This window comes from Paramormyrops kingsleyae, chromosome 10 (assembly GCF_048594095.1).
Source record: "Paramormyrops kingsleyae isolate MSU_618 chromosome 10, PKINGS_0.4, whole genome shotgun sequence".
Lineage (NCBI taxonomy): Eukaryota > Metazoa > Chordata > Actinopteri > Osteoglossiformes > Mormyridae > Paramormyrops > Paramormyrops kingsleyae.
The window spans coordinates 15,734,973-15,757,624 of NC_132806.1; the positions used below are offsets into that span (position 1 = coordinate 15,734,973).

At 51.1% G+C, this 22,652-nt stretch overlaps 1 protein-coding gene across 2 annotated transcripts; it reads right to left on the reverse strand.

Annotated features, from left to right (window-relative positions):
- Positions 1–85: 85 nt before the first annotated feature.
- On the reverse strand, positions 86–22,237 carry zbtb4 (zinc finger and BTB domain containing 4). Of its 2 annotated transcripts, none has more exons than XM_023832534.2 (2): positions 22,112–22,237; positions 86–8,529 (listed from the first exon to the last, which is right to left on the reverse strand). In XM_023832534.2, exon 2 carries the CDS (start codon positions 8,511–8,513, stop codon positions 3,279–3,281), a length of 5,235 nt encoding a protein of 1,744 aa, XP_023688302.2. In that variant the 5' UTR covers positions 8,514–8,529; positions 22,112–22,237; the 3' UTR covers positions 86–3,278. The 2 variants fall into 2 exon arrangements, with proteins under 2 accessions (XP_023688302.2, XP_023688301.2); XM_023832533.2 differs by lacking the exon at positions 22,112–22,237 and adding an exon at positions 13,168–13,689.
- Between the last annotated feature and the right edge of the window lie 415 nt (positions 22,238–22,652).

Below are 22,652 nucleotides of genomic sequence, written 5' to 3' on the forward strand. Positions count from 1 at the left end.
CATCGCAAAGTTATGGCAAAGCAGCTCTTGGAGAGAAACAGCAGTTAATGGGACATTATAACTGAGCAACTGACAGACAACGGACTGGGTCATCAGGTTAATACTTTATTTGTTTGATTGTAGCGGGAAGGAAGAAAACAGGAAAAAAATGAGGAATGAATGAAGTAAAATTATGAAGAGACAGAGGGTGGGGTCGGTAGGGTCATTTGTGGGTACAAGCCTTTGTCAGACCTGTGGCAGAACTGAACTTTATCCCATATTCGTAACCGGCCTGTTCTACCTCCCTCCCTCCACTACGACTTTGGACCAGTGTCAGAGCACGACGTAGGTGCAGATTTCCCAAATTCACCTGCCTAATTGGACTCCTCCAAGCTTCCTCGTGAGACGAGAAACTCGAGCTCGCTTACCAACCTCTCACAGTCCTCAGAAGTCAGCATCGATACTTAAGCACAGAAATGGAATGCCACGTGATTTAGGGTAAAATTAACTTAACATAATTTCACCCCTACAAACAGGAATATCAGGTCCTCCTGTTCTAACACTCAACCTCATGAGTCACCTGATCAACTAGAGAGCCAAACAGGCATGTGCGCGCAAAACCCCTGAAGGTCGCCGTTGTGGGAAATGTGTGGACACACAGCATGACTGGTCGGGTCTGGAGACATAATCACAGGCCCACACAATTCACGTCACCATAACATGAAGCCATTCTGAGGGTTTTCTTAATGCTTTCATTTTCAAAACACGGATATAAACGACTATAAATACAAATATAACTATCGGTGCGATTAATATAAGTTGAGTTTCTTTAGGATTTGTTAACAAAAAAAAATGCAAGGAAAAAGTCAGTAGTAATGTGCTGTAGACACAGGGCCTGCTTTTTAATTTGCTTTTTTAAAAATAAATTTTTAAAAAACAGGTGCAAATTTTCACACCAGTGCAAAAGTTCGCCAGATCGGGGGAGGTTTGTTTGACCTTTGACCGTTTTCTTTGTTTTCTTTAACGAACCAAAAGGCTTGTAACCACACCCGAGCCATATGAGTGCTATGGCTTCACCTTCTGGTACAGGCACAGCAACGTAAAAGGTGTTTTGGGGGGGGGGGGGGGGTAAAGTGCTGGGGGAGAAAAAAAGTGGGTGGAGTTTTAGAAGGACAGCTCCCGTTGTGGTCATGAACACGTGGAAGCCTTGTTTTGTTTTTGGTTTCAAATTTTGCAAATATGGGAGGGGGGGGGGGTGAAATATAGATGGAGACCAAAAAAGAATCAAAAGATGGAGGGGAGAGTAGTAACTAATACAAACGAAAGTGAAGACATACCAGAGTTGATACTGTAAAGAAGCAAGTCTTGCTCATGCTTTGTAAATACAGAACCCAACACATGTTCCTACAGGACTACTGTATATATACCAGACCATTCAAGAGTGGCTGTAGATCTTTAACATATTATTATTCAAGTCAGAAAACATAATCCATCTACTTTTAGTTGTTATTGTTTTTTTTTTTGTTTCTTTTTTGTACTTCATCAACCTTGTGACTAAATTACATTCATTTTTTTTTCTGTGTATGCAAACCCCTTTTTTACAGAACTCTCTGTCTGGTAACAAGGAAAAAAAAACCGCAAAACAAACGGAAGGTTGTGTATTAAAACAAAAAAAAAAACAGGGAGATACACATGAAAGAGAGGTCACGAGGGACCGGGGAAGTCCACCGTGATGGGCTGTGCTCCCCGCCCCACCCCACCCCATTCCAGCTGGGGATGGCATCTGCAGCAGATGATACTAAACCCTCATCTACTTCGGGAGAAATGGGAGAAGTGTATCCATCCGCTGCCGAGCCCCCCCAGCTGTTACTGATGCAGAAATCATAACTTGACAGAAACTGCCCCCAATCCTATGCTCATTTTGGGGGATGAGTTTCGCATTTTTTTCAGTTATTTTGTCCTTACTTAGGGCAATCCGATTCAAGCCAGAACGCCCCAACCCCTTTAAATGTGTCTCTAGGAAGTAACGCAAGGCTCAGACTGAATTCTTCCCTCTCTCGCTCGCTCTCTCTCACACGCTCCCTCCCTCTTCATGGACACACACACACACACACACACATACACACCCACACTCATGCTCCCAGACCTGGCACACAGAGCGTGTCTTTGGGGGGGGGGGACACCGGGGAGGCGCGGGGGACTGAAAGAAAAGCTCTCTAAATCAGGGTAAATCGCTGTCTTCTTCTCCTTTTTTATTGTCATATTTTTTTCCCTTTTCATCGTAGTAAGAGATGAGATGAGTAACGAGAGTCGGAAGTACGTGACCGAGTGCCTGCTCTGTGTGCTCACCCCAAGTGGCTGTTCCCATGTGGAGTCGTCAGGGCTTAACTCAGCTACAAGTCTGGAATATAACAGCTTATACGTAAACGTTAAGGTGGGGGTGGGGTGGGGCACCTGCAGCTCCTTACAGGTAAAACCAGAGGACCGCTTCACCCTCAGCTCGAACCGGCGTCCCTCCCCAAGCCGAGGTACAGCCACCCCCGACGGCACAGGCCGCTCCTCTGCAAATGACACACCCCTCTGACTCCCCCTGTCGGGCTGCCTTTACTGTGGCTTTTTGGAATGAAGTTGGGGGGGGGGCCCATGCCCACGCACAGAAAACCCATGCGGGCACCTGCACACATACACACACACACACACACACACACACACACACACACACACACTGAACACGCCGCCCCAGTTGCCCTCTGACCTCCGTCGTGTGCAGTGATGCTCTCTCATCCTTTTTCTCTCCTAAAATTTTACCAGCCTCAAGTGAGGTTTTTCTTTTTTGGATTTTTTTTTTTTTTGTTTTTCTTTTTGCAGTCACTATAAAGGGAAGCAGACGGAACTAATTTTTGCAAAACACACACCCTGTTAGCTGTAATTATTGTTATATTATAGTTATTAATATTATAACAAGTCTGAGAGGACAGTTAATCGAGCACTAGTACTACCACAGAAAGAAAGGATAAAAGGAGAGAGGTGTACTGGAAGTGCTAGATAAACTGGGGGTGGGGGGAGAGGTCCTCCATCCTATCCCTCCCTCCAACCACCCCCTTTTAACTTCCCCCTCCAAAGCCTCGCCTCTTTTACTCCTCCTCTAAAATTGCCTAGGTCTCATCACTACTTTACAAAAGAGAGGCAGGGACTGAGCAAGTATATTCAGTCACAAAGGAAAAAGCAAGCCCCCCCCCGCCCCCCACCGAGAAAGCCCACCCGCCTTTTTAAATATTCCTCCTCTGAGCATCCCTGGCCTATGGGTTGCTGCTGTCTCTCTTCTTGCCACTGCCGCTGCTGCTGCCGTAGTGGCTGGGATTGGCCACCAGGGGGTGCGGCACTGCGCCCACATAAGGGTTGGCGCCGTAGTTTAAGAGGGCAGGCAGGAAGGGTAACGGCTCCACCTTGTCCCCCGGGGCCATCATGTTCAGGGCCATGGGCAGGGCAGCTAAGCTGTAAGGGTAGGGAAGCAGCTGTGGACCATACAGAAGCTGATACGGGTCAGGGTAAAAGGGCAGTTTAGCCAGGTCCCCATTGGCAACCATCTTCCCCAAGGGGCCAAAAGGGATGGGGCTGGCGGGGTAGGACACTAGGATGTTGTCTTCATGTTTCTTACTCGAACGGCAGCCCCCAGGCACAATGAGGGGCAGGGGGAACTCCTGGACAGGGTACCCAGCTTCTCCGTGGGAGCCCATGGAGGTGTCCTCCTCGGCCTTAGTCTCCGGCGGGGGGGCTCGAGGAAGTAGAAGGGCATGTGCAGATGGGCGATCGTTCGCTCGGGATGAGAATGGAGGCTGCAGGAGCAGAGGCCTCTCGGAAGCGCGGCCCCCCCGTGGAGATGGGGAGGCCTCCAAATGCGCTCTTGCCAGGAGGTCTGTAGCATGCGGGGAGCAGCGTGGTGACTTGAGGGCTTTCTGCGGGGTGCTGGTTACAGTGGTCTGAGCAACAGAATATTCCGGAGTCTCCACCTCTTGTTTAGGCACCAGCAGGGTCACCTCCCTCTGGTCCATGCCTGTGTTTGCCTTAGCCTGCTGAGTTAGCTCCCTTTCTCTCAGCACGACGGACGGCATTGTCAGGTCCTGTGCTTGGCTGGGATTCGGGCTTTTGGACAGGGCCGTCGCCCTGAGATTTTGAGCCGCCCTGGAATCGTCCATCTCGCTATGCAGCCTCTTGACCCCTCGGCCGAGACTGCTCTCGATCTCCTGATCTGCAGCACCCGTGCAGACCACCCCACCCCTCCCACCAGCAGCCATTGTTATAGGCGCTGCAGCAGCAGATTCCATCCGAGCTTGCAGCTTCATCGCCATGTCTGGAGAAGTGTCAGATTTCTTGTCTTTCTGGGCTGGGCTGTTCCTCTGGCTGTCCTTCCCTTCTGGGCTTCTCTCTCTCTGTATTCTGAAAGAATGGGTTGTATCTATGGATTCTTTTCCTTTGAGGACCAACACACTCTGAAGGTTAGAAGATGGGCCAGGGACGGAGCGAGGAGGCTCACCGCGTGGACTCGGGTTTCGATCAGTAGCTAGACCATTGTTTCTGTGCTCTGAACTGCCCCTGCTTCCCAGATTTTGTGGTTCTGCCTCTGCTTTTCCAGGATGCTCAAAATTTGCTGTTTGGGCATCAGAGCTGCCATTTGTCTGTGAGATTGATGCAGGGTAGCTGATAACTGGAATGGACTGAGCATATTCTGTCTTCATATCTGAGTCAGTAGTCCCTGGTGGTGGCATCTCCTTTTCTGGAGCAAGAGCCCCACATTCTGAATCGTCCTCTGCAGCAGGACTGCCTGACTCATGGAGTTTGGCATGGCGCCCCAGTGCAGCGGCGGTCTTGCACACCTTAGAGCAGTGCGGACAAACGTGCCTAACAGAAGGCCTTCTGCCCACACGCCCAGGGCTACCCTTTTCTTGCCCAACCCTCTCTATCTCCATCTCTGGGTCCAAGTCACGGTTTTGCAATGTGGAAGACGACTGCTCAGGGGCAATGTGCTGGGCCCTCTGGTGTTTCTCCAGCCGGGCCTGGGATGAGAAGGTTTCTCGACAGAGTAAACATACAAATTCCAGAAGGTGTGTCAGCTCATGCTTGTCCCTCTTCCGAGTGGTGGAAAACCGCCTTCCACAGGTTCCACATTCGGGTGAGTGCCCCATCGGCTCGTGCCTGTCCTGTCTGATTGGAGAAGGACAGGATACTTTTGGAAAGACCTGGGTAGGGGTTAAAGTTGGGCTGAGTCCACAATCTGACTTTTTATTTTTTGTGTCCCAACCTTGCTGTTCATTAGTGGAAATCGGACTGCCATTTGTAATATCAACAGAGTGCCTGTTCTCTACTCCTTCCTTCCTCATTCCCTCGTTCTCCTCGTCATCCACACCCTCCTCATCTTCATCATCATCATCGTCATCCTCATCGTCCTCATCATCCTTTTCCTCATCCTCCCCTTTGATGCTGTGGTCCATGATTTTTTCTGCCCTCTTCATCAGTCTAAGAGAGCGCTTGTATCGCAGTTTGCGGTGCCAGGAGGACTTCTTCACCCTCTGCACATGAAGCGTCTTGCGCTTGGGCTTGTAGGTGTAATATGGTCGCCACAGGTTATCCTCCGTATCCTGGTCACTGTCCTCCTCGCGTACCTCCTGGCGGAAGTAGTACTCTCGGACCTTGCTGGGGGATTTGGGGGGTTTTTGGTTTTTTTTCTTGGTCTCCACTTCCAGCTGCTTGCTGGTGTCACGGTGTGGGCGATGCCTGTGCCGATGGTGGTGGTGATGTGCGTGCTGGGGCTTGGTTGCATCCTGTGGTACAGGATCAGTCTTTCTTGATTTAGTGGACGGGGGAGGGCTTTTATCCCTCATGAGGTCCGTTTCGGAGATTCTTCTCTTGACGATGGCTTCCTCCCCAATACGCACCGTAATCTGACAAAGAGGAGCGACGCCCCTCACCTCGGATACACCAGCCATGCAGGCCGGCTTCGCCATGTAGGTTATGCTCTTGCTGTGTGCCTTGCGCCCCTTTGAGTGCCTCCCCTTTTCTTCCTCATCGATTGCCTCTGTGCTTCCGAGATTCTCTGTGGTAGCTGAGCCCTCTTCCTCCCACAAGCCCTGCCTCTGTGCCTGGATGTATTCCTTCAACATATGCTTTTTCATGGGCCGATGAGTGGCCTTAGGGGACAGCTGACTATTGCTGGGTTCTGGGGAGGAGCTGTTGTGGAAGTTTGTGCCAACCCCGGAGGTTATCTGGTTGCTGTGCACGATGACAGAGGAGGAGACAGCTGTGCCATGGACAATGACTGAAGGCTTAGGATGTCCATAAGTGATAACAGAGGAGACCGCCGCTTTGGAGCCAGAGTTCCCCTTAGGCAATTCAAGGTTGCTGCTGCTGCTGCTGCCCACAGAATCTTCCTTGGATGTCTCATCCTCGGCCGTCCTTACAGGCTTATCCAATGAAGCAGAGGAAACCTTAGAGGTTTCCCCTTGATCCAAACCCCCAGAGCCTAGTCTGAACGGGAAGTTGGTGGGGTCAGGCTGCAAGCCCTGTCTATGGTCATCTCCCATGAGTGAGCGCAGCTCATCAGGATCCAGGGAGGTGGGTAGACTGCAGTCCAGGGGCAAAGGCAGAGGCATAGCAGAGTCAGGGGGCAAAAGTAGGCTATCAGCAAGGGTCTGACTGTAGGTTTTGTAAGGCCTCTTCTGGGATCGCATGGGCAGCAAGCGGTACAGCTTCAGAGCGTTAGCCTTCTGCTTGTAGCCACCATTGGCCGTCTTCTCGCTAGAGATGAGACCAGGGCTGATACCATGGAGGGCCTTCTGATGTGTCTTGAGGTTATAATAGGTGGCGAATGCCTCCCAGCAGAAGATGCACTGGTAACGGCGTTCGCCCGTGTGCCAGACCTCGTGCTTGGTGCGGTATTCGGCCAGGGCGAAGACCTTGTCGCAGAAGCGGCAGGGGTACTTGCGCCGCCAGGAGTGAACATTGGAGTGACGCTTGAGGCTGGAGAGTGTCATGTAGGAACGCTCACAGACAGCACAGAAGTAAATGATGTGTCCATCCACCACTTTCACAAAGTGGTCCTCCTCGGCGAGTAGGTCTACTCGGGGGAAGCTACGGTGGTGTCGCCCGAGAAAGCCCCGTCCTTTCTTCACGGGTCGTCCAGGTCCCACGCGGCCTTGGTCAGACTGGTCCTCTGTCTCTCCTCCTCTTGCTGCCTCCTCTTCCCCCTCTTCTAGTGGCTCTTGCTTTGTCTGAACGGGTAGGATGGGAGGAGCCTGTCTGCAGACGGCCTCATGGGACTGGAGCCTCTTGTTGTGGATGAAGGCTTTGCCACAGTGCCGACAGCTGAGCGCCCGCCCTCCCCGGTGCAGCCTCATGTGGACGGTGAGGGACGAAGCGGAGCTGAATAGACGGTGGCAGACCCCACACAGCAGCTCGGACTTTGGCGCTGTCTGGTCGGAGCTAGGAGGCATGGGAGGAGGTGTGCAGGATTGTGGCTCAGGGTCAGGCTGAGGAAGGCCTGATCCCATGGACGGGCTACCTGGTCTTCCTTGTTTCCCACTTGGACACTGCTCTGGCTCAGTGGGCCGATGGCCCTGGAAGGCCGCAGTGCTCATGTTGAACAGAATCTGCGCTGTCTCTGCGGTAGAGCGCTCAGAGTCTACGCCTGCAGGGAAGCTGTCACCCATCCCCTTCTTTGGATAGACCAGCAGCTGTCCGGGGTGGGGCGGTGGAGGAAGGCTCTGGAATTGTGGAGAAGCGCTGGTCATGGAAGAGGCTGGTGAGGATCGCGAATCCTTCCTGGCAGGTGCAGTGAGGTCGATGGGAGACAACGAGGAGGGGGACGGGGAGCTCTCGGGCCTTTTGTGGAGGCGATGCAGCTGGCTGTCCACGGAGGCGGCCATCTTCCACTGGGACTCCTCAGAGTAGGCTGGGGAGGAGGACGGTGAGTGGGAGGAGGTGCAGTGCTTTTTTGGTACAAGGCTGGGGAAAACCGTGCCAAGGGGGAAACAGTGGGGTGTTCTTGCACTCTTGGCGGCATCCGCCTTGTCCGTTTCCTCCATCCCGTTGATTTTGCCCAGTCCGCTTTTGCTTTTCATCTGATTTGACTCCCCCACTACTAGCCCAGCCAGGAAAGGCACACCCAGGCTACGACCTGCTTCAGAGAGTCGCTTGGTCCCCTTGGCGCAATGCTGGGAGACGCGAGAGGTGTAGATGTAGTCCAGTAGGTCAGACAGTACCTTCGGCTGAAGGTGAGGTAACTCAAGCACCCTGTCCTTCCCGAGGCTAGCCACGGGGTGAGGGGGAGGTGGAGGTGTCAGAGCAGAAGGTGACAGCAGCTGTTGGAAGTAGGGACTGCAAGCAGCTAGTACGCTCTTGTGTGCAGAGAACTTGGTGTCGTTGGCGGCGATGAGCGTGATGTCACAGAACGGGGTGGGGCCGGCCAGCCGCTGTTCATTCAGCTGTGACAAGAGCGTGCCCGCGTGGAAAGGGTCCCAGACTTCTGTCCGGGACACCATGACCTCGCGCCAAAACCTAGCAAAGAGAGACGGAGAGAAGGGGGGGTCAATAAATAATGCAACACCATATACAGTCTAAATAAAAGGAAAAAAAAAGTCCCGGCCAACAAAGTGTTGCTGTGAAATACGGCAATCTGTCTCAACAAAGCACTATTTAATTAGCTGGTCACCATATGACATTGTGTCACAATGGGGGGGGGATACCAGAGGCTCGGAAATAAGTGTAAGTCCCGTTTTAAGCTCCATCTCCACTCTCTTTCCAGTCCAATCACAGCCAGTCTGTAATAACATCCCACTGATCCAGGCAAGCAAATGTATAAAGCAATGTGCTATAAAAAAAATCCCAAAACATCCTAGAACTGCGCGCTCATCTTCCTTAGGTCACTAGGGCCGCAGGTACAAAAAAAACCACACCGAAAGACAAACCGACGCATGATTCCTTGAATTCCCCTTTTACCGTGGCTGCGATTACAGAGGATTTCATGATGCTCAAAAGACAGGGCTTAGCTTAACTTGAACTGATTATTAACCTCAGATCATTTTAAATCATCCTTTAAAAACATGGCGTGGTCTATTTTCTTTGCAGAAGAGGGTATGGGGTGGGCCGAGGGGGGCGGACGGTTTGGGGAAAATGAGCTCTGGTAGATTCCCAGTTCCGGCACAGGACGTTCAGCGGTATCCCAGCGATCGGTTCCAGTGTGGCGTAGCGACACCGACGCCTAACAGAAAGCAATTGCGAGCTAATCAAGACTCCCCTAAATAGCGCGCTGAGTGACACATGGCCGCTGAACTTAAAATAGACCCGTGACAAGCAGGCGGCTGAAGGCGAGGGAGGGGTCATTTTCATGGCGGGCTGCTCCTTTCCCGTCGTAGTCACTAGCGACCTTTTGCTGGGGGCCGCAGGCTTCGTCGTTATGGGCGAGCGGGGGCTGGGGAGATGGGGGGGGTTAGTTTTTTTTCAGCTTGCTGCATCCGGTCTGATCTGTCGCAGCTCTGCTGGGGAAGGCGGAGAGCCGCTGCCCTTTGCAATATTAATTCCGCCTAGACAGCAGAAAGGCGCGTTTTGCGGCCATATTGTACGAACGGGGCCGCCTTGTGTTACCGCCGGAGGTTTCTTTGTGGCGTGTGTGTGTGTGTGTGTGTGTGTTCTTTTTAATCTGCTGGGCCCACGCAATGACAATCTGCGAGTCAGGACGACAGTTGGGATGTAACGATGCGGCAGACAAAAAAAAAGAAAAAAAAGGAGGCTCTCCTCCCGCGTTTTGGTCCTGCTGGCCCAGCCAGGCAGGCCCCTGTAAAATTCCACAAGCAGCCCTTAACCGACAGAAACTAGGTCAGCACTGTTATTGCAGAGAGGAGAGGAGGGAGAGGTGGGGAGAGACCGAGGCCGAGCCCAGGAGCACACAAGGCGGGACCCGCCAACAGGCGCCCTCCGTCCGGTGCTGCGCAGCTACGCGGCGACACGCTGCAGGTCCACATGCCGACGGGAAGGAGCGGTCCAGACAGGCGGGCGTGCTCCTTGCAGGGACTGGCATATTTAATGGCAGGCAGGAACAAGAAAACATACAGCGCAGAGGAGGGCACGCAGGTACAGGTGACAGTCAGACGCGAGGCTACAGGACGGCTGTCCTCTGGCGGAGGGGCATACATATGCAAAGGCGGAACAGCGCCCGCAGGCCGTCCGCAGAACGCGCCGGAAACCCTGTTTTAAATTAAGATACAAATGAAGAGACGGGCAGACAAACAAGATGAGACTAAGTCACGATTTTAGGCGACGTTTGCGCTGACACGCACATCCACCGCCCCCTCGCTCTCTCTCTCTCTCTCTCTCTCTCTCCCTCTCTCTCTCTCTATCTCCGTCTCCCTGTGACGCACACTGCCTCACCACAAAACAGACCGGCCAAGCGTGACAGGGGCTCGGCATGCAGTCCCCTCCCCCTTCACAGAGGGTCGACTGATCCCTCCTCCCTCACCCCCCACCAACGCACCCCCAGCCACCCTGCTCTGGCCCCTACGTCCTCCTGGGTCACCACTCCAAACACTCACCCACAATTGGAGCAGCGGCCCTTAGTGGCCAGCCAGAGCTGGATTCCCAAGTTCAGTTTGCCGCGATAAATCTAATGCGATTGTTGGCGGGCAGGGGGGTGGTGAGGGGTAGCAGGGCACTAAACGGGTGATGCCAGTGCCCATCCATCCGATTGCAAGCTGCGTGATGCAATCCAGGCCACATCTGGCCTTGCATGGCACTGAGAGTCCCCTGCGTTTTCGGGACTTCTCCATGGGTGCGTTTACTGCCTTATCTGGGCCAGCTCCTCACTTCAAATGGCGTCAACGCGCTGTTTTTAAAACCCTTCAAAACCCCCCGCCCCCCCCACCGACATTTTCCACATTACCACCTTAGAAAAAGACCGTTCAGCTGTCCGTCGTTAAATTTGCTTCTGCAATTATTATATACCAAAAAATTGCAATAAATGCGGTCAAAGTCTTTTTGGTTGCAACAGCCTATGAAACCGCAGGATGGCGGCGGCGGCGGCGATGACAACATCACACGGCTTAGAGAAAACGGTCGCAGCGAAATGGAAATAAACGACATGAAAAACAACAAAGCGCAAGAAGCAGAGGCCGCAGAGGTGTCAGCGGGCCTGTGAGCTGCAGCCTGGTTAGTGCATAACACCTTGGCACTCGGATATGCGTCTAGGGGGTAAAAGTTAGCTGCACGATCAGGAGTGACTGGCTGGTGTGTTCCCCTGCCCCCCAGGACTAATAGGAGACAGGGAATCGCATGTAGCGGCTGGCGTCTGTGTGGGCAGCTACGGGGGGGGTGGGGGTTTGTCTGTCGTTAAGGGGTCTGCACTCTGCACAACCTTCGGCCAAAAGACGGTGCCAAGCCAACGAAAGGGAATAAGGGGTTGGGTGGGGGGGGGGGGAAGAGGAGGGGGGACAGTTTATTTCAAACACAACTCTTCCTTGTACAGATTTCATGGTTTCCTTGTCTTTCAGATCCTGCACAGCATGTCAGCACGCCTTCCTGTGCGCAGGCCACGCTACCGTGGCGATTTAGCACGCCACCCTGCCCCCGCCACCTCGTCCGCCTGCCCGGTCCCCCCGAGACGCAGCACTTTCCACGCTCTGTTAGAGTTCAAAACGCCAAATAATTCCCCTAATTCTGTCACTGTAACCCAATCGCAGGAAGTTGTTTTCTTTAATTCCCTGTTTTTTTTTTTTGATGGGGTTTTTGATCACCAGACTGCATGGAGGTGTGGGGAGGGGAATCCAAAGCACTATGAGTCTCCCCATTTTTTTTTTTCAAGCTTTAAGGCAGCTCAAAGAAAAGCTTTAGTCTTTGGTGAAACATTCTGGGGATTGACTGACTATCTTCGGCGCGGCCTGGCGATGCTACAGACTAGCGGGTCAAAAAACGAATGGGGAACGTTTCCACGATGCACCTGTGACCACAAAGTTATGGTCGGGCCTGTTGGGGGTGACCGTTTGCGTGAGACACTGTGCCCTCGCGGACCGGCCTGGGCGCGTGAATTCCACACCACGGTCTGCTCGCTGACGTTAGCGGCCATTGCGGGTTAAAAAAAATGCAGCCTGTTTGCGTTTAAAGGCAGAACCGATAAGAGAAAAATGTGTGACGCCATTTAGCAAGTGGGATCCCTGATCGCTGACCTCTGACCCCGTTGCCCCCGTGGGTTTCACGGGCCAGTTTTTTTCACTTATAAAACGAAGCATAAAAGCAAAGCCACAGCAGGACCGACGACGAGGAATGTGGAAATATTTGGCAGACCTACTTTTTTTTCCCGTTGTTTTGGGGAAGGGTTTGGGGGGTGGTGGTGAGGGGGGGGGGTGGGGTGTGGGGGGGGGGGTTTCAGGGATATAACAACACAACTATGACGTCAATGTACCCTCCTAGTTTTTGCAAAAACGCTCAGTTCCAAAAGGCGAAAAGGAGAAGAGTTCATCCTAATGACGAGGCAAAAGAGTCAGGGGAAGGTACAGACCCGGGAACGAGCGGATCTACGCAGCTCACGCATCCTCCGGGACGCGCAAACGGGCGCGTTACACACAACCCGCTTTGTTATTTTGTCAGCAAGTGGATGGAAATCAAACCGTAGCAAAGAGAAAAGGCCTCACTAAAAAAAAAAAAAGAAAAAGAAAAACAAAAAAAACCCAAAGCCAAAGTCCTTTCCCTTCTTCCGCGATGCCCGCTCTACCCCCGGCGCCGGAGCCACAAGCCTCTCTGTGCCGCTCTACCTTACGCTCCTTTTCTCCATTTTTTTTTAAATGGGAAGTTGCCTTTTATCTGCCCCCATCACAATCGCTAAACGAGTCATCGCTCCCGAAAAAAGCCCTGCGTGTTGCTCCTACGAGACGGGAGAAGGACAGGGGAGACAGGGCCTTCTCTAATGCCACACACGCACTCACTTGCAACACACAGATGCGCACATACGACAAGGAGGGAGGGAGGGGAAAAAAAACATTTGAAGTGCTCTCCTTCCGTACAAAACAAAAAAAAAAACAACAACAACAGTGGAGCGATTGAGGGGTAGAAAAAAACAGTCAGAAAAGACGAGAGAGCAATGAATCAGGTGTCGTATTCCTCTCCTCCCTCTCTTTCTCCGCTAGGTAATCACACAACAAGAAAACATACCTCAAAAGCCCGCTGCTGCATGTCTGCTGCGATGTGTTCTCTCTCTCTCTCTCACGCTCCCTCTCCCTCGTTCTGTGTGTGTGTGTGTGTGTGTCAGAGAGAGAGGGAGAGTGTGTGCGTGCGACTGTGTGTGTCTGTGTGTGTGTGTGCGTGCGGGAGAGACGACACACACACACACACAGGCAGCAGTGTGTAAAGACGGAGGGCAAGATCGGCTCTCGCGGTGACGCGCTCTCTCTCTCTCTCTCTCTCTCTCTCTCTCGCTTGGTCCTTCGTCCGTCCGCTCACACTCTCTCTCTCTCTCTCACTTCAGCGCTGCCTCTGACACATGATTCTCTGTTTTTGCTTTCTGTCTCTCCAGATAGAGGCCTTTTTTTTTGCTCGCTCTCGTTCCTCCTCTTCCCTCCGTCACCCTTCTCCCTCGATTCCGGCCATCTTTTGCATTTCGGAGTGCTGTCCCCAGCGGATGGTGACATGCGCACGCACCACTTTATACACACAAAGCTCAGAGATAGAGGGGAGCAGGGAGAGAGTGAGCGAGGGAGAGCAAGAGAGAGAGGGCGAGGGAAACTGAGGGAGAGCGAGAGAGAGAGAGAGAGTGAGGCAGAGCCAGAGAGAGACAGGGAGAGAGCAAGGGAGAGAGAGCGAGCGAGAGGACGCCATTTAAGCAGTTTGTTACAAGCACTGCCAGTCCCCAAAATGGCTGAAAACAAACAGGAGCTGTGCCAACAAAAAAGCCCGAGCTGGGGGGGGGGGGAGGCTGGGGGGGGTGCAGACAATAGTCTGAACGGATGCGTGTGTCCCTAAATGAGCAAAGTTGTTGAAACGAGGCAGCGAGATTAAAGGAGGGCTGTAAAGTGGTGCGGAACATGCTGGAGTTTCGATTCACCCCTTTTATTGCTTCCGTAAAGCGAGCGAAGGTTTGCGGCGACTTGTGGCCGCAAAAGTCGAGCATAACTAAGTAACTGTTTCCTGTACTTGGGAGTCTCCACAGCAGCGCTGAGGGCAGCCCCCCACCCCGCAAGTGGAATACCTGGAGCAGACACCTGTTTCACCGCTATCCTGGAACCCCGCCCACCCCAGTCTCTACCCCTGGCCTGCGAGGATCCCCCACCACTGACACACACACACACACACACACACGCACTGTCCCCAGACCTGCCCCAAGATGGAACAGTGGGGGGACAAGCTATGAACTTGGAAACGGGAAGGAGGATCTGGGTCAGGAAGACACTGGGACAGGCGAGAGGGACATGGTGGGGGGCGAGGAAGAGACGGCAGAGGGGAGAATAGGGAATAGTGTGGAAAAAAAACGGGAAAGGGAATGGTTGGTGGAATTTTCTGGAACCCTCTGCCTCACACTTCCCTCCGTTCTCTTTTGCGTGTTGACTATCCCTCCCCCCCATCTACCACCAGCCCCTCCCTCCTGCCCTTTCTCTTTGTATACCCGCGCACTTGTCTCCATGGGAACTGCGTTTGGATTGGGTGTTGTTCTTATGACCTCTCCAGCTTTTAGAAGAACTTCGTGGCCATTTCCCCCCCCCTACTCTCACCTTTTTTTTTTCCTCATCAGGGGTGGGGGGGGGGGGCATCCCATGGGTGAACCCATGTGCGTGAGCCGGCAGGGCGAGACATGCGTTCGCTTCACGCCGTCCTTAACCGAAAGCTATGCGCTAAACCCACTCCTGCCCCGACGCAGAAATCATCCGGCGGAAATATATCTGCCTGCAATCCACCTTTAAAGACGCAGCAGCGCATGTCGGTGGTGCGTCTCTGATGACACTCTTAGCAGAGGGGTGACATGAGCGGGCAAATAGGCACCGTCATCTCCTGACCAGCACTTTCGGGGAGAAGCAGTTTCACTGCAGTCCTGGCCGTCTGCTCTAAAACAACCGCGTTTCCCACATTGCGCTCCGTTAAGTTATGCAATCTCAATACCGTCTCACACATGTTCATGGTAGCTCATGGGCTCTGATGTTTCCAGACCAGCCTGAAGCGTCACACCACAAGGACATACATAGGCCGTAAACTAACAACTCACTTTTACATATTCGATTCCAACACCAGTGAGAGTGAAACTAGTGATCTTTTTATAAAATACGGCAGCCACGTTGGGTGGCGTGTTGGCGCAGTGGTTAGCGCTGCTGCCTCACCGCAAAAATGTCCTGGGTTCGATCCTCAGATCGGGTATAAGACCTTTCTGTGTGGAGTTCGCATGATCTCCCCATGTTCTTCCCACAGTCCAAAAGTGTGCGTGGTCGGTTGATTGGCGACTCTAAGTTGCCCCTGTGTGTGTATCCTGTGGTTTATCAGTGCCAGGGTTGCTTCCTGTCTGTGCCTGTTGTTCCCAGGATAGGCTCTGATGATTATATGGATGGATGGATGGGCAGCCATGTTTGATCATGCTTTGACCATGACACTATAGTCTCTACGTAAAAAAACCATAAAAGAGAGAAAAAAAAAACCGTGATCAATCTATTTACAGCTGTTCTCCATTGACCAAAAGGAGAATGATCACTATGGAAGTTGACCTGATTCACTGGGGCCTCATCTTGGGTCTTGTGCTCTGTGCTCTTGTCCTGTAACACAGGGGTGGGGACCCTGTTCCATGGAGGGCCAGTGTGGGTGCAGGTTTTTGGGATGGCCTCTCAATCAGCCAATAATAAAGCAGTGGTTCTCAAATCCAGTCCTGGGGGCCCACTGTTATTGGCTGATTGAGATGCCATCCCAAAAACCCACACACACATGCCAGTTCTCCATGGATCAGGTCACCCACCCCTACTGTAACATATACTAATGTAAATACAGGGTTAGACAATCAGTGGAGCAATTGGGGGCTAAGGGCCCTGCTTAAGGGCCCAGCAATAAAATCACTCTCCCGACTCCATGATTCAAACCAACAACCTTCCGATCACAGGCACAGTGTCCCATGCTTACTATGTTACATACCCTGCATACATGACCCACACTTCTTCCTTGTGCTTTCTTACATTCAGGCCTTCAAGCAGCCTGTACCTAGCGCCCCTTAGTCTGCCACCCCAGGATTCCCCAGACTCCAGATCATCATGGCACCGATTGGTTAAGGAGTCATCACCTAAAATGGATAGATGGTCTGATTCAGTGGGGTGACTCATCACTTGCCATAGCCAGTGCGGGAAGGAGGCTGGGGGGGGTGGGGGCTGGCCCACGTAATAACCTTTGTAAAAGTGGGGGGGAGTATGCAGAAGCAGCTGAGCGGCCTTCCTCGGAGGTCGCAGGGTTAGTGTGACGGCTTCCCCACACTGATGCTAGACGAAAGTTCAGCCACTGTGACCTGACACTGACCTCGGAGGGACAATAAGCCAAACAAAAAACGATGCATGCATGCTCACATACTAACACTGTTTATTTTGGTCACAAACTACGACCAAATATGTGACATAAAATCACAGTTTGACTAAAGGAAAAAAAAAGCTTTAAGAAAAAGAAATCTAAAAAAACAGCCACGAAGCAATAAAATAAAACCGCAAGATTGATATCATGATATCACGCTTGTCGTCATGGTTACGCTTTATGCAATAGAATTTGTTTTTTTGACGCAATAATCTCTATTTTTGAGCTGTTTCAGTCTGATGAATTGCTGTCAAAACGCTACAGTAAAACATGTCAGATGTGATTTGACTTATAAATGATAAATGTTAAATTGAAATGCAGACATTTAAACTTCAATGATTATTTTTCATGCCGCTTCAAAACCTTTTAAAATACATGTCAAAATTATAGTCAAACAATGAATTTAACTGAACAAATGTAATTGGTTCCTCACTTTACATCAATTCAGGCAGCCTTTCATTATAATTTTGTCAGCATCTGTAATCAATCGTCTAATATTTCCTTAACAAATTAAATCTGTCAAAAAGAGCTTTACCTTCTTGGTTAAAATTACCTTTTAAAATAAATGACTCATTAAGAGAAAGAAAACATTTACACGTAATGGTAGCCTGTTATGTCAGATACTTGAAAATAACCGAATAACATGTTTAAAATGTTTATCCTGTCATATAATGGTCATGTGATACATTCTGTGTCATTGGGTTCTTCAAAAATGACAAAATCATTGATAAGCACTCAAATATATTTTTAGCATTGGTTAATTTGTTGTTAAATATATTTATTTCTGAGCATAACTAAAAGATTTAATGAATTTCAGTGAGGTTTGGTCTTCAGCCACCTGTGACAAGAAACACAAGATTAGAATGTTTCCCTCCACGTCAAAATTATAAAATATTGCCCAGCACGAAAAAAACATTAACATTTGTTAAATACGTTTGTTGTCCCTTTTTAGCTCTTGTGCTGTAAATTTGTGACACATAATAACACCGTAAATTGTTATTTAACTACTGTAACTGACAACAACACATTGGAAAATTTATATCTACATTAATAAAATAACATTTACCCTTTCCGTTGAAAATTAATTTAATGTAAAAGATGACGGTTTTCATTAAAGATCATATCTGTCGAAGGGAATGATTGTGATATTAGCAAGCTGCCGTGCAAGTTTAGAAGATAGCACCTGGAGCATGTTACCCAGCACACACGCACACGCACACACACGCACGCACACACGCACACACACAAGCACACGCACACACACGCACGCACACACACACAAGCACACACACACGCACACACACACACAAGCACACACACACACGCACACACACACACGCACACACACAAGCACACGCACACACACACACGCACGCACGCACGCACACACACAAGCACACTCACACACACACCTTTGTATTAATAACTCTGTGGGGACCAACCATTAATTTCTATGGGAAAATCCCTAATCCAACAATGACAAGCTTAACCCCTACCCAGTCCTAACCTTAACCATAAGCAACCAAACAAAATAGACTTTTGACATTTCTAGTATTTTGATTACAATCATAGATTTTTATAAAATTGAGTTTCCCTTTGTGGGGACTGGGAAGATGGTCCCCACAATGTCAACATAACAGGTTTTTATCACGTTGCCAGGACATTTGGTCCCCATGATGTAATATATTCATGACCCACACACACACACACACAGATGCTCACTTGCTCACTCGCACACGTACGCAAGCAGATCCCCAGGCCTTATGAGACCCGTTACATTATTTATACGAGTCACCCGAGCAGCTGGACCTCGTACCCCAGTCTATAACTGACCACGCAGGGTCCACTTAACCACCGCTGTTTATCAGTCTGAATTCCAGTATTAAAACTAATGCTAATGGATGAAATGCTCTTGAGTGGCTTTAGGAGCGGCGTAACACCGATGTGGTAGCAGAGAGACACCGTGTCGCAGCGGAAAGCAGCATCCGGAGGGGATGGGATTTGAGGCCGGAGAAGAAAATCATATTCAAGCAGAGGGATGGAGTTTATCAAACGGCAGACAAACTGTGAAGGGGTAGCAAATAAATGAGGGAGGTGGGGGGGACATCAGAGATGTGACAAGGCAAACAGGCAGCAAGCGATTGAGGGATCCGAATAGGGAAAAGGGGAGCAAGTACTGGCGGTACTGGAGATCACGCGGAGGCCAAAATCAGGGAAGGAGAAGGGGGCTGGGGGGAGAGGAGGGAGCCGCCAGGAGAGACTGGAAGAGCTGGGTGGAAAATCAACAGGGAGGGGCGCCTGATGGGGGGGGGGGGGGCAATTTTTCCGCTGCCAGGGAAAGAACGGCTAAATCAAATTAATTAGCAGCTTCATCTCCCAGCAGCTACTCAGGCATGCTGTACCAACTGGGGGGGGGGGGGGGGGTTGTTGTGTTTGTGTTCCATGCAGGAGAGCTGGGAGTGGGGGGGTAGTGGTAATTGTCTGATAAGGGGCAGGGTTGTTTTGCTGGTGCTCAGTAGTCAGGAGGGGGCCGTCTGCACCGTAATAGGAAGGGGGGGAAGTGAGCCTGTGTGCTCGTGTGTTTTTTTTTTTCCGTCCACGACACGACGCTGATTGAGGTTCATATTTCCTGTTCCTGTGCCGCGCAGTTCCCAGCGCGCTGTCAAACCCCCCCCCCGCCAATCTCTCCTTAAATAGAGCCCTACTCCAGTTTGCGCCTGACAGCAAGCTGAGCGTGACAGAGGAAGAAAGAGCGGAAGACGGGATGAGAGCGGGTCGGGCAGGACAGAGGGCGAGGGGCACATATTCGGAGGGGCGGGCGGCGCGAAAGGGGAGGGGCCCTAAAAATAGGCGGAGGAAAATAGAGCGGGAGGGAAAGGGCAATGACGGCGACGGACGTCAGGAGAGGGGGAAAAAGCGAGAGATAAAGGGGAAAGAGAGATAAAGAGAAAGAAAGAGGGAGAGGCAGATGGTCAGAGATGGTGGCAGAGTGCCAGCAGAAACAACGGAGGGAGAGAGAAGAAAGGCGGGGGGAAAGGTCGACTGAGCGACTGGGAGACCTGAGGGAGAGGCGGAGGTGGCCGGCCAGAGAGGGAGGCGCGGCGTGGCCTGTGAGAGGGGCAGCCAGCAGCTGGCAGACAAAGAGGGAGCAGGCGGGGACTTGGGGCGGGGGGGAACTCCGTGGCGCTTCTCAGTCCAGACTTGGCTCGGACAGAGGAGCACAGATTAATTCTAAGCCGATTGCAACGGAGGCCTGGAAAGAGGCGCAATTAATTTAGCGCCTGGGTTTTTCCAGAAGGAGGTGTCGGGTCTCCACAATGTGGGGACAATGGGGGTCCGCTTTGTCTGTGTCCGTCTGTCCCTCTGGACATCCCGCCTCTTGGGGCCAGACCCGGTAAAAAGGGAAAAAAAAAAGAAAAAAAAGAAAATCGTTTCAACCCATCTGCTTGGGCTGAGCATTGATCGGTGGCTCGCTGGCCCCTGACCAGACGGCCAGTCGCACGCTGCCCTCGGGGCTCCAGGCCGGCCTCGGCTGTTGTGCCGCCAGAGACCGGGCCGCCGGAAAAAAGAGCCGTGCCACTGTTCCCGCCCGGATCCCGTCTGCTCACGGTCTGATTTACCGGCCTGCGTATTTATTTACGCAACCGCCTGAGCCTGCAGGACAGGGCGAGGCAGGGTGAGGCAGGGCGAGGCAGGGTGAGGCAGGGCGTACAGGCGGGAGAGCTCCTTGGCAAAGTGTCTGGGACATGACGGGCATTTTAAGCAGGGGATGGAGGGAGGGAGAGAGGGAGGGAGGGAGGAGTAGGGTCACACACGCACACACACACACAGAAATAACACATGAATAAAAAAGTGGAAATGTGTGAACTGACACCAACACGCACACGTGCACACTCAGACGCGGGTGCACACGTACCCAAGATCACACTGGCTTCTAGCCATCACAGATCTGGAAAACAGGTGAGATGCCTCGAATTTCTACCCACAATGAGCTCAAAATCTATTGGCTCAGACATGTGTGTTGTGTTTAAATTTGGTGCATACCAATCAGGTCCCTGGGAGGAGGATGCCTAAGTAATCTGAGGAATTAAAAATATAAGCATATTCTAACAAAGGTCCAAATAAATAAAAATTATATTTTGAGCAGCATGAGGCTCAGATAGCAACAAGTGTTCGTTTTTATGTCATATTCCTAGATGATGATTTTGAACCAAATTCCAAAAATAATCACAGTCGCTGAATAATATTTAAAAAGGGAAAACATTTGGTTACAAGAGGGGAGGTAAAAAAAGCAGCCCATAGACCAAGACACTTGATAAGAGCTTCCTGTTGCGAAGAACGGCACGGCGATGTCAACAAAACTAACACCACCAGAACAGGATGTACTCCTGCCTCCCCTGAGGAAACCAGGACTCTTTCCGCCCCGAGTGTTCCTGCGTTCGGCTGACGTCTCCCATAAATACTCTCACGCTCTTATTTATTTCACACTGTTTGTACACGTCGGCACGCAGTCTACGGATGTCGAGGATATCTGCGCGGCAGCATTCCGTTCCGTCCTGACAGATGACCGCAGACTTGGCCTCTGCACATGTGCGAGATCATTCCCCAGGTTCCACGAGTATTTCCTCGTGAATGACTTACCTGATCGTGTTTTAAAACGAGTGTATTATTGTCATACTTGTTCTAAAAAAAAAAATGACAAAACATTTCCTAGAACATATACTCCATAAAATTATACTAAATTGATTATTCTGGTTCTAAAGGCTTTTATGTGGTTTTTAATTCAATAATTCACCGTAAGAACATGGCTTACCCCAGATCCAGCTTTAAAAAGTTACACATAAATATATGGATTATCGTGTCCATGATACTCAGGTGTCTATCTGGTTTCATGTATTCATACTACATGATTTCTGTGTTAAGCATGTACGTTTCTGCTGTGCCATGTGACTCTCATCCTGAGGAACCATAGATTGTGTGGATTTCTTTCCCATCCTCCTATAGAACCTGAACGAGACCAGGCCAAACTTTAGCAGTGACACAATCTAACCCTACCTCCCCAACTTGAAGTCAAGCCATCTTACAGGCATGATGATTAAACCTACTTTTAAAAATCTTGGAAACAGAGTCAGGTCAGAGTTGAAAGGTGAAGGTTATATTAAGAATGGGAAGGGCATGAGGTTAAAATCCTGCCACTGACTCATTGATGCCGAAATGCCCCCAATTAAAAAACCATAAATAAAGACTTAAATATTCTGACGGTTCCTTCCCAGGCTGTCAAGCAGCTGAGTAGCAGTTGCCCTTAACCCCCATGATGGAATTCCTGCAGAGGATACGGCTTCCCTCTCAGCACACGTACACAGAAGCGCTCACCGGCTGCCCCGCACACGCACGTTACCCACGCCTGAAGCGGGCGAACTTGCCGGCAGCAAATCAAAACACCCGCGCGTGCAAACATCCCGCCAGGCCAGCTTAGGCCCCGCTACAGGCGCCTTCGTGTCAGACCGGTGGTAAGAATAACGCACTGGCAGAGCAGACACCTCTACCCGGCTGTCTGCCCCTTACTCCTTACCTTCTGTCAGTCTGTCTAGTGGATGGTTTAAGAACAATCCGGAATTTCCTAGCCAAAATGGAGTCCCTTCTGTCTCCCCTATGCTGTTCATGCTCTGCTCCAGGTTCTCTTTTAGGTAGTCTCTCTCCCTCACCCTCCCCTTTTCGATACAGTCCCCCCCCCCCCCCCCTTACCCGGTCTCTCTCGCCTTCTCGCACTCAGTCTCACAAACACACGCACTCCGAGTCAGGCAAACACTGACATCGACAGGGAACAGCTCCCCCTGGGTCTGCACATCTTCCATTCTTTTCCGTCTTTAAGCCGCTTTGCGTACACCAGCCAACGACGTCACGTCTAAACACAAATACACCTGATCATCTAATTCTGCCTCATGAAACGGCAGCTCTACTAGGTGCACTTCCTTCTGTTGTTTTGCTTTTGTGTTTTTTTTTAAAAAGTGTTTTGCCTTGGGATTCATCCAGGGCTATATCTGGTAAAGCAAGAGAAGCACACGCACACTTTCCATGATGATCTGGGCGAACATTCTTTCTTGAGGCATCAC